Here is an 11,339-nt window from a genome sequence, read left to right on the forward strand (position 1 = left end):
GAGTGTATAGCTCTATGGCAGTAAATAGTACGTAATAGTTAGAAATTACACATGTATCTAATATAAATATCTATATAAATAGTGTACGATCGATTTTGTCAATGTGAATGCGTTGGTTCAATAACATCATCATCTGTCATCTCTCACTTCTAAATGTTCAACAGTTTTTCATTTTCGTTCAATTATCTTAAGATGCCTTAATGCTTAAGCGCGTTGTTTTTATTATCATTATTGTTATTATTATCTCTCCTTAAATTTTAGCCTTGCTCTAACATAATGAAACGCTAACAAATCCAAAAAGATGCTCATGAGTGTGTGGGGGGCACGGGTGGATCGATCGATCTTTCGATAAAGAGTCTTTGGGGTTGAATCGTAATCGTACAATTTAAAGGCATTTTGCTTTAGGGATCATGGGTCTAATATCAATTTACAATCTGTATAGTCTAGGTCTTTTTGATAAATTTTGTTCTTAATATATAATTTCGGTTATTTCACTGACCCAAGAGAAATATTAACTTCATTTGTAACTTATTTTGGTAATGCCAAAGACTGAAATTGACATTAGACATTAGACCTATTTCTGAGGCAAACTTGTTAGAATTTACATTGATTACTCTTCGTCCCTGGCTGGAACCACCCTTGAGTGTGGGTTGTGTGGGTATCGGGTATCGCTATCCGTTATGATATTTTGAACTAACAGTTTATATACTTTTCCTCAAATAAGATCTAAGCTCGGGGATGGCCAGAACCGGTGTCAAATATCTCTGTCCATTCTGATTTAGGTTGCCGGAATTCGTAATAATTGAATTGGTCTTACCAAAAATATAAGTGGTTGCAATATTGCTATGGTTTTCGTAATAAAATTTGTAAATTTATAAAATTCCGGCAACCTATCACATGGAAAGAGGTCTGAAAACAATTTTGCAGTGGTTCAAGGCAAGGCAATCTACGTATAAAAGCTAAGAAAGAGTTCCTCGAGCCAAAAACCAGTTTAGCCCAGGTCTTATTTTAACGATTCTCTGCCCTGAACATGTTAAATAGTCTTCGTTTTAAGGCTGTACCGCATCCCCTTTCGCGAGCTCCTGGAGAGCTCTTCCTCAGAAGGCCAACCAGGGATGGTGCAATAGTGACTCCTTGGATCGGTCCCCGTAGTCGTAGGTCAGCTCCTCGCCCGGCTCGATGTCGTCCTTGGCCAGGAGTACGAGGTGAGGCCGCTGTTTGATAAGTACTACTTTGGTCATTAGGTTACCAGCCCGCGAGTGATTGATAAGGCGCCCCAGCTTGCCGGTATCCACGGTTGCATCGATGCAGTACTGCTGGGTCTTGTGCTTGAAGTAGTACATATAGCACCCAGCATTCTCGTCCAGCGCATAGCGTTTCTCCCGCTCCGCGGCTTCGCTTATAGAGATGAGATCTCCCACATACTCGACCACAAACTCGTTACGTTTGAAGGGCCGATCGGCGACCACTCCTCTTCCCTTGCCCATGAAGTGGCGTACTTGGAGACCCTCGCAACGCTCTTCCAGCACTGCTTGCTCCAAGCCCCGCATCCATTCCTCCTTGACGGCCGTCTTAGTCTTGCGCACACTCCTTCGCACAGGGAAGAAGTCGGTCATCTCACGGTTGCCGTTGGTGGCAGCCAAAGGCAGTGGCGGTTGTCCCTTCGTTGGCCCCTTGCTTTTGGTCTTTGATTTCACTGGCGCAGGCTTGAGCATGGCTTTCATGCCTGCTTTATTGCTGTTCGCTGTGGCTGGTGCTTTGTTCTGGTTTTCGCGCTCCTCGGCAGCCTTGAGCAGAGCTCGAACGTCGTCCTCGTCCTCCTCTTCATCATCGTCGTCGTCTAGCACCACGACGATGTCATCCTGCTGCTGCTGATGCTGTTGTGGCGGTGGTTTCTGTAGCTGTGGCTGTTGCTGGTAAGGCGCTTGTGGCTTTGGCTGGTTCAGTCTTCGGCGCGACTTGCAGGCGGCCACCGCTGCTGTAGTGGCCGGCAGTTTTCGAGGGGATTTGCGTGGCGACAACGGGTCCGTAGATCCGACCTTGCAAATACCTCCAGTTACCTTCAAAGCCGTTTTGATTGGCGAGGGGCAGAGTATGCGATGCGGTGTGGCTGGTTTTCTGCGTCGTGGTTGCCCCGCTGGCGATTCTGTATTGGCGGTGAGTCCACAGGCCACGCCGCTGTCGCAGGAACTACTGTCATGTTGATCCAAATCGAAGTGCGGCGCGTCCAGCGGCTCCTTTTGTCCATTCAGGCTTACTATTTGATTGAAGCGCCCATTAAGACAGGCGTTTAGCACCGACGGAGGTGATGAGAATACGGCTCCGGCCAGTTCAAAACTCCGATTGATCTTTATGCTGGATGCTTTAGTGGGCGTGCGATCAATGTCCAGGGTCAGTACCGGTTCCTGCAGGAAGATGTTGTCGGTGCTGCTGCTGTGCGTGGAACTATGGCTGTCCCTCAGCGCAGAACGATGTGTCTGGAAGTCGGCCAGAGAGCCCAGTCCTTCGTGCGGCTCTGCGACCTTTTTGATGTGTGGAATTTCTGGGATCTGTTGAATCTCCTGCATGGCCACCATGTCATGTTGATAGCAGGGCGAATTTGAGGAGGCTCTGGAACTGCCATCGAATAATAGCTCCTCCACCACCTGCTGCAGTTCCTCATCCATAAGTTTTTGTTCTGCCTTGGCATCTACTTCGTCGGCAAAGGGAAGGTTTTCATTTATCTGCTGGTCTGCCAGCTTTAGCACCTCGTCATCAAGTTTAATGTGTCCATTTAGCTCCTCGTCGTCTAGTTTCAGCTCCTGATCTCCTAGATCCAGCTGCTCTCCTGTGTGTATTGTCTTTTGGAAATCCTTAGCGGCAGCATTGGCTTTGAAAAAGTTCTCAATGGTGCGAGTTTGTGAGCGTGTGGCCAAGGGAACGCCTAAAAAACAAAGGGGTATTTTAGCCACCACAGTTAACCTAAAAAATGCGAGAGGCGCACTCACCTATTGTGCGACCCGCTTTGTTGTCTTTGTTGTGTGCCATCATTGTGGCTTCCGGCAGTTGGCCATTTTGAGTGACCTTCATCAAACGGCAGTCTTTCCGCTTGGGGCTGGCAAAATACTGATCCTCCAGCAGATTTCCCGCCACATTTAGTGGCAGTGCTTGGTCAACAGGAATTCCCGATCCCGAGGAGGCTCCACCAGAGGAAGAGGATGTGGTCTCCTTGGCGGGCCGTTGTCGTCTTCGCACCATTATCATTTAAAATGGGTTTGGGGCGCGTGATCGCTGGGTGGGCGGTAGTTACTTGGCTTTTGATTTGGCGTTGGCGCGTTTTTATGGACACGCGTTTTTACCTCTCACACGCACACGCGGAAAAACCAAACTGCAATTACCTGAGGGCCACCGAAAAACAAACAACAAAATAAACTCAGAACTCATAAAACAATTGCACATTACATGTGTGTTTTTTTTTTCCTCCTCTTCCTTCTTCCTCTCCTACTCTCGCTCTCTGCCTTGCACTTTTCTCCTCTTCTCGCCCCTCTTGCGTACAGTTTTCGCCACTGAAAAAACGTCGTCGTTATTGTTGTTGTGCGAAGCGAGCGAAAGAGGAAGAAGACCAAAAGAAGGAAAAAGAAAGAGGGAAAATAATGTGATTTCCCGCAAATGCACCTCGTTCGGAAAACTGTCGTCATACGCAGCAGCGCATTTTCAATCGGATGCGATCGACTTTATGCATGGCAGCATTTCGATGGCGGGGGAAATTAATTGTTGCACTTTTCCGCAAACTTTTTTTGTTCTTTCTTTTTGCGTCGGTTAGTGTTACCAGATTGCGCATCTGCTTTCACCCCTAGTATACGCAGCCTCATTTAAGTTATACCAAATTCGGTATATTTTTTTAGCATGTCTTCAGTCAGTGCTGGAAAACACTCAATTATAAAAGATTTGAAATAGAAAATTTTGTTGGCAAGGCTTATAATAAATTAATTGTAAATCAAGAAATTTATAGAGCACTATTTCTGAAATACTTGTGTAGAATTTATTAAATATTATAAAATACATTTTTGCTAATTTTCATCTTAAGGTACGAATGGAACCTGCAACTTTTCAACTTAAACTCAAATGAGTCAACCTTCTGTTATAAAACTAATTTTAAATTATTTAAAATGTAATGAAATAAATAAATATTAAAAAAAGGTTAGGAAGGATTTAATAATAATTAAATATAATTTTCGTAATTTTTAATTTTTCTTTTATCTATCTAATCAAAATACTGATTTCGGAAATTAAAAGAGGTAGTTTAGTAATTCATAAAAATCCTCTGATTTATTAATCATTTAAAACAATTTTTTTTACATTTTTGTAGCATTTTTTGCTAGTTTAACAATAGGTTTCACATCAAGTGGCCACCTCGAACGGATCGTGGCTAATGTTTTCCAAACACATTGGGCTCCGCCGAAGCTCCTCCAGCGGCACTCAGCTCCTCGAGAAGTTCATTCGACTGGCGATGTCTGTTCGGTACATTGGCACTGGAGTACAAAGCATTCTCGTTGTTTATGCTGCCAAGTCTGGGATGGGCGCTGCTCTCGGGATCCGGATCCACTCGGTTGGCATTGAAGTCCGATCCTGGGACACAGTTTCTGGCAATCAGGGAACGCTGCAGCTGCGACAGGCAACTGGGGGAGGATTTTCAAAAATATTACTTTATTGTTTTCATCCTTTACAAATATTTATTTAATAGCTTTTTTTAAAGAAATTAGTAATGATGCCTTATTTATTAGATTTAAATATTAAGCTTTTCTTAAATTTTGTTGTTTGATGGGGAATGTAGGGTTCTCTTAATTTTTTTTTAAATAAATGGGGTTTTTATAGTTGGTTTTGTGTTGATTTGAAAAGCGTATTATGTGACAGTTTTGAGTTACTCTTTCGACCAAACTTACCGCTCCAGTCGGCGTTCGCCGCTCCAATCCTGCAGATCGTAGAGATCCGAGAGTCCCAGCTCGCTGCTACGGTGGAGGTGACCGGTGGTCAGGAGGGGTGATGCGGCGTTGAAGGACCTCTTGCCATTGGTCCATCCCCGGGAGTATTGGAAGGTCTGGCCCATGCACATGGACAGCGTGAAGAGGAAGAGTGGCAGCAGCAGGAGGCGCAACATGTTTCCGCAGAAGTTAGTCCTGTTCACAGGACACTCGACTAGTTGCTTTCGCGTTCGAACCACAATTGCGTCTGAAGTATTGATGCTCCTCGCCGGGCTTTTATATCGATGGATGCCACAGGATGCGCGGTTAGTCTGCCGTCAGAATCCTTGCTTCAATGCCCTCCAGAAACACACACTTACCCAGATTAACCGGGGATTATTAGCACCCAATTGTTTCAAGTTAGCTGTTAGCGCCCACATGTGACCACGCCCCCAGCACCCACCACCGCCCCTTCTCGGGACAGCTGGCTGCTCAAACTGAATGCATTTGCTGATTGGAAAACTACCACTTTTCCCGGGCAAAATCAGAAAGTGGGTGGCACAAGCCAAAGGCTTAAAATAAAATGCTTGAGCCGAAAAAGTAATTTTCTCGCCCGGCCGAAGGGAGTAAAGTGAGCAAATTGGAGTTGGATCACCTCAGGCAAATGGATTTGCAGATGGACTGGCCAAAAATAGCGTTTTCCAAGGCAAAGATAAAGTGTGTAATTAAGTTATATTTTAATATGCTTAATATCTTCGGCAAATGCAAGCTAAAGTATACACAATGTTAGACTCGTTGGGAATATGAAACACAAAATATACAAATTGTCTATAAATATACAAAAATATACAATTTATATTATAAATATCAAAAATATATATAACATTCACTGGCATCAAGTACGTTACAGACTAGTTATTTCGCTATCAGGCACATTTGCCCGATTGGCGCCATTTGCTCCATTTGCTCCATTTGCTCCATTTGCTCCATTTTGCTCCATTTCCACGACACTCTTTTCCTCGTTGGCTTTTCGTCGTCGCAAAAGGAAATAGCACACACTGTTATTAAACAAAATAATTACTATTATGGCATAATAAAATGATGATATAAGTACGTACACGAAGACCAGGACATTGGGAATATAGAAGATTTCGCCAAAGAGCCAAATGGCACCTGGGAATGAATCCACCGTGCTCTTGTAGATCTCACTGAAGATGGGCGGGAAGATGAACTGGGCCACTGGCTCACTGATGCCAAAGATCGAGTACATCTTGCCTGCGAAGGAGTGATGCATTTAAATAAACTCGAAGTCACTTTAATATAGTATTGCTAGTGATAGAAATCACCAAAATTGTTATAGTTTAGTAAACTTACTCAGCTCATCGCCAGCTACAATGCTCGAACCGATGGTCTTGATGGCAATCACTCGCAGACTGACGAACATGTCCACCACTCCGGCCACGTAGAATGAGGAGGTGCTGCTGGAAAAGGCCTGCAGGAATCCCAAATCTATAACACTGCCATCCAAATGCAAATGCAATTTAGCTACTTACGAAAAGAACGCGCGAGCAGACGATGGACAGAGCGGAGAGCATGCCGATCATGGAGTCGGAAACCTTGAGGAGCTTGCTCAAAATGGCGGTGCCAATGAAGGTGCCCACCAGTGCAGCACCGCTGGACAGAGTGAGGTAGATGCTGAAGTCGTTGCCGTTCCAGGCGAGCTTCTTCAGCGTGAATCGATACCAGTAGTCGTTCTCCCCGGAAGTTGGGCCCACGGTGAGGAAGTAGGCGCACAGCAGCAGGATCAGCAGCATCCTGAAAATGTAGAAACACTTGTATTTGTTATCCATGCGAAGTGGTTACCCGTCCGGTTGCTCACCTGCCGTTGTTGGGTCGCTTGACCAGCGGGAAGCGGATGCAGTCCAGCACCAGGCTGGGATCGAAGAGCTCCTTCAAGAGGGAGCGTTTCGGGGGCACCGCCTCCACCTTGGGCTCCATGTGGGGCGTCAGCTGGAAGTTGACGTTCTTGTTGCCCTGCAGCTCCTCCAAGTTGGTGGTCTCGTAGGCCATATTATCCGCACCCTGCTGTTTGGGCGGCAGGGTGGTGGGCAGTGGTGGTGGCTCATTCGCAGTGGTGCTGGTAGTGGGCGTGGGCGTGGACTTCACCTCCTTTATGAAGAAAATGATGTAGAATATTGCAATCAGCTGGAAGACAATGGCTGAGGCAAAGGACCCTGTCGGGAAAGAATACATTTTCATTAATATCACTTTACTATCACTTTTCAGGCAGTTTCTACTTCTACTCACATGTGTAGCCCAAAGTTGTGAAGAGAAGTCCACTAATCGGCTGTCCTATGAAGGGAACTCCGGTGACGAACATGGCAAAGATGCCGAAGCGGAACACACGATCCTCCTCCGGCGTGGCTATGGTAATGTAGCTATAGATCGCCATCAGGCAAAAGGTCAGTCCTCCAAAGAGAGCTGGAACTATGGCCTCGCAGTAGGCACCAAACTCCATGGGCAGCGATTCGAAGAAAATCGATGAGATAATCTGACCTAAGAAGCAAAGATTTTCAATTAATATGATGCTTTGGTATTTGGTTATATTATGTACTAATACTACTTACATGTGAAGGATAATGCCTCTCCGATAATTGGCATTATCATGCAGGGCTTTCGTTTGTTGTACCGATCTGCCCATCCGCCAGCAAAAAGCAGCACAATCAGGGGGAAAATGGCAGCTGCGAAAAAAATGGTTAAATATTATTTTGTTTAGTAATGCTAATTTAGCTTGGCATGCAGAACTGGTACTGGCGTTCAACGAAAATAACTCGTTCTTGAAAATAAGCTGTTTAGTAACATTTGTGCTTATCAATTTAATTCTCTGTCTTAACTATTATTTCCTATATGATAAGTTTAATATATATATGATGTTGATATGATAGATAGATACATAGATAGATAGATAGATAGATAGATAGATAGAAAGATAGATAGATAGATAGATAGATAGATAGATAGATAGATAGATAGATAGATAGATAGATAGATAGATAGATAGATAGATAGATAGATAGATAGATAGATAGATAGATAGATAGATAGATAGATAGATAGATAGATAGATAGATTTTCACTGCCAAATTACAAGATTTGCTAACCAAATGTTTGACATATGAATTTACTATAATAATTTATTGTATAAAAATAAACAAGATTTTCTTTCAATATCAGCTTTAAAATAATATTGTTTTTATCTAAAATTCCGAAATCGTCTCGAGTATTGAGATTCGTTGAGGATGATTTAGGTGGTTGCCATTATGGGATCATATTTTATTGAAACTTGTTATCTCCGTGAATTTGAAGCAGTATAAATCAATAAACGCCTTTGATACGTATACTAAGCTTTTTCGCCATTGAGTCTATGACACGACATTCTGATCACCTAAAGCCTCAATTATCGATCTCTGATGCAATGCATCTTAATGAACCTCTGGCGTTTGTTAAAGTTATTAAACAAGAAGATGTTCTCTGCCACAGAGAACCGGAATTCCGCGCAGCTCTATGCAAATGACATTTTCGGATGGCGTTTATTCTAAATTTGGAATGTAAGGTATTATCTATGGCGCGAACGAAATGCCATTGACAATGGCAGTGAACCCACGAAAGTCACTCGAGTAACACATCGATGTAAGGAACAGGTTTCTTTCCAAGCGCTTACGATTACGATTACGAGGTATCCACTAGGCTAAGGCCTTTGGAAGCGGCTCTAAATTAATCACCTAGCGATTTGATGGGGGAACTTTTGTTAGCACCATCAGAAGACAGAAGGCGAAAGAGAACTCATGAGCGAATCAATTAAAGAAGGTAATTAGATGTTCGGATAACCGCTAATTTCCGACGACATCCATCAAAAGACACGGATTCCTTAAACGAAATGTGCACTCGAAGAAATTGTGTTCCCTAAACCATAATTATTATTATGTTTTATTATGATTTTACGAAGGTTCTCTAGAAAGTTCCCCAATCTGATGTACATAGTAAAGCACATAGTTCACAAAACACTTGATAACATTATTTTTCTCGGTGTACCTAAACCATGCGAGGGGCAGAAGAGATTTAAAATGCAGAGGAGTCGAGATGTGAAAAGAATTCGAGTTTAATTTAAGCACAAACCTGAAATATAAGCAATGCTAATGCCAAACCCCAAATCAAAACCCAAACCAATACGGCGTATACTTAATGAACGACTCGTGTTATGTGTATGATATATGTTCGACTTCTCTCACCCATGGGAGCTCGCTTCCCAGAGACATCGGCCGCTAGGATTTGCGCCTCCAGTTCCGCCTTGCACACCGTGTAGTTGAATCCACTGGCTCCGATCACCAGGCCGGCGAGATCCGGAGTGGCGCCCTGAGTGGTGTTCTCGAAATCGAAGTCATCGCACTCGATGCCCAGCTCCGATTTGTCCAGCATCGTGTCGCAGACCACCTTGTTGTAGCCCAGATTCACGCGACACGCCTTGTCCAGTGGGAAGTTCTGCATGGCCACCGCATTGAACACGGAGGCCATGAAGTAGAAAAAGAAGAAGGGCTCGATGACCAGATAGTGGCGATAGCGCCACAGTTTCTGGAAATAGTTGAGCTTCGGCTCCGCAGCTGCAGCCGCATCCGCTGCTCCGTTGCCATTTCCAGTCGGATCCGCCGACGACCTTGGCTTTGCCATTTTATAGCACTAACTTGCTGAATTCCTCGATTCCACAAAACTCTTATTTCAATACGATTCGGCTGGGTCGGCTGCTTGCTCTAGCACATCTCAGCGATTTGATCAACACGTCGCGCCAAGTTCTAAGCTCAGACTAAACTAAGCGACGATTCCGGGGATCGGGCCAAGCCAGGTCTACTGAAATGGGCAGTCGCTTGATACGCACAAGAAACTTGTTCAATCATTTCTTCGCTGCTTTCGGCTCTTTTTTTTATGTAGTTTGTTTGTTGTCAGCTTCGATTAGAGCAGAACAATGATAAATATGAAGAATTGTCACCAGGCCGCGATCTGTGGAATTCGCACATGTCTCGGCAAGGTTCGTTTCGCGCTCACTTACATTTACAGATCGAAAGTTATAGTACATAACGACTGAACATATATGTTGTAGAAATTTCAATACAAGCGGACTTTCTTGATTAACTGCATAACTATAAAATCAGGTTTCAAAGTTTATGTTGCCTAAATATGCGGCTTAACCTGCTTAACATTGAGCTTTATTTTTCATAAATCACTACTAATTTTTGCAACAAAAAGGTTGGTTTTGTTCTCAACTGAATATATGCATGTGCAAAACTTATACGCTTTCTTGGAAACTAATATTTATTAAAGTTTGGCTAGCAAAGGATGATGCAACAGTTTCGGCGCAATGCATTTATATATTTATTTAAAGCCTGAGCTATGGAAATAGTGGTGGCTTACATTTGTACAAATCAAATATAGGTCCCTCAAATTCATGGGAAGCACATTGATTTCTTTACACTGTGGCTTTTATATCATCAGGCGGAAATCGAGAATGGAGCTGCACGTGGGATGTTTTTGCGGCATAGCCATGGGGGAATTATGAACTTGCGATTGCAAAGTGCCATTACATTGGTTCGTTTACTTAGGACTACGATTACGAGGCGATGGGTCATCTGTTTCTACTCCGTCCATCGGTGGGTGCAGTTCTGGTTGGTGCACACGTAGTACAGTCGCATCTCCTCTTCGGCGCGACGGGTTTGCGCCTGGAAGAAGACCGCCTCCCTGTGGGAGCATTTGGGGCAGGCGTGATCTTCCGTTCGCGGCAGCGTGGGATCGGAGATCACGTCGGGCACAATGTGGGTCAGCTCATCGATTTCGTGCATAATCTTGTTGACGTAGATGCAGTTGGAGTCCGCCTCCTGCTTGTAATCGCAGTTCCGGCAGGCGTAGAGCAGGATTTTGTTCTCCTTGTCCTCCTTGGGGTACAGCATGTTGTTGCACTCCTGGCAGAACCGAATGCCCACGAATCCCGGCCCCTCCGTGTGTGCGGCGTCAAAGGCAGTCGTCATGGTGGCTAATAGCTTTTATTTTTTGCTAGTTAATTGCAGCTTATGAGTAAATCCGGCTTTTATTTACCTTTTTATTCTTGCAGTTGGCGAAAGTGTGACCGTGGCAAGGCGGCTTTAATATACCAAGAGACTCCGCAAGATATACCGTATCAACATACTAACCTTTAACCCATTTGAGCTTCTTTATTATTTTGTTGAATTTTTTTATATGAAGTTTTTTGTTTTGGACTCCAGAATACTGGGCTCAAATGAAACGATAATTTGTATCTTTTACTTTGGTAAATTACGGTTAGCATACAATTTCGAACCTAATAATTAGTTTACG

General features: G+C 43.9%; 4 protein-coding genes across 4 annotated transcripts; all 4 read right to left on the reverse strand.

Moving 5' to 3' along the window:
- Positions 1-171: 171 nt before the first annotated feature.
- LOC6537320 (histone-lysine N-methyltransferase PR-Set7) lies at positions 172-3,820 on the reverse strand. Its single transcript, XM_002097841.4, has 3 exons — positions 3,655-3,820; positions 2,988-3,377; positions 172-2,923 (listed from the first exon to the last, which is right to left on the reverse strand). Exons 2-3 carry the CDS (start codon positions 3,241-3,243, stop codon positions 1,098-1,100), a joined length of 2,082 nt encoding a protein of 693 aa, XP_002097877.2. The 5' UTR covers positions 3,244-3,377; positions 3,655-3,820; the 3' UTR covers positions 172-1,097.
- A 461-nt stretch (positions 3,821-4,281) lies between these two features.
- Positions 4,282-5,216, reverse strand: LOC6537321 (pro-corazonin). Its single transcript, XM_002097842.3, has 2 exons — positions 4,923-5,216; positions 4,282-4,658 (listed from the first exon to the last, which is right to left on the reverse strand). The coding sequence occupies exons 1-2, from the start codon at positions 5,135-5,137 to the stop codon at positions 4,409-4,411; spliced, it is 465 nt and encodes a 154-aa protein (XP_002097878.1). The 5' UTR covers positions 5,138-5,216; the 3' UTR covers positions 4,282-4,408.
- Positions 5,217-5,660: 444 nt separating this feature from the next.
- Positions 5,661-9,818, reverse strand: LOC6537322. The gene is made up of 8 exons (XM_002097843.4): positions 9,230-9,818; positions 7,568-7,681; positions 7,248-7,496; positions 6,820-7,174; positions 6,494-6,755; positions 6,315-6,432; positions 6,059-6,215; positions 5,661-5,998 (listed from the first exon to the last, which is right to left on the reverse strand). The coding sequence occupies exons 1-8, from the start codon at positions 9,663-9,665 to the stop codon at positions 5,845-5,847; spliced, it is 1,845 nt and encodes a 614-aa protein (XP_002097879.1). The 5' UTR covers positions 9,666-9,818; the 3' UTR covers positions 5,661-5,844.
- Positions 9,819-10,153: 335 nt separating this feature from the next.
- Positions 10,154-11,168, reverse strand: LOC6537323 (DNA-directed RNA polymerase II subunit RPB9). Its single transcript, XM_002097844.4, has 2 exons — positions 11,082-11,168; positions 10,154-11,026 (listed from the first exon to the last, which is right to left on the reverse strand). Exon 2 carries the CDS (start codon positions 11,012-11,014, stop codon positions 10,625-10,627), a length of 390 nt encoding a protein of 129 aa, XP_002097880.1. The 5' UTR covers positions 11,015-11,026; positions 11,082-11,168; the 3' UTR covers positions 10,154-10,624.
- Between the last annotated feature and the right edge of the window lie 171 nt (positions 11,169-11,339).

The sequence above is a fragment of the Drosophila yakuba genome, chromosome 3R, assembly GCF_016746365.2.
Source record: "Drosophila yakuba strain Tai18E2 chromosome 3R, Prin_Dyak_Tai18E2_2.1, whole genome shotgun sequence".
NCBI classification, from domain to species: domain Eukaryota; kingdom Metazoa; phylum Arthropoda; class Insecta; order Diptera; family Drosophilidae; genus Drosophila; species Drosophila yakuba.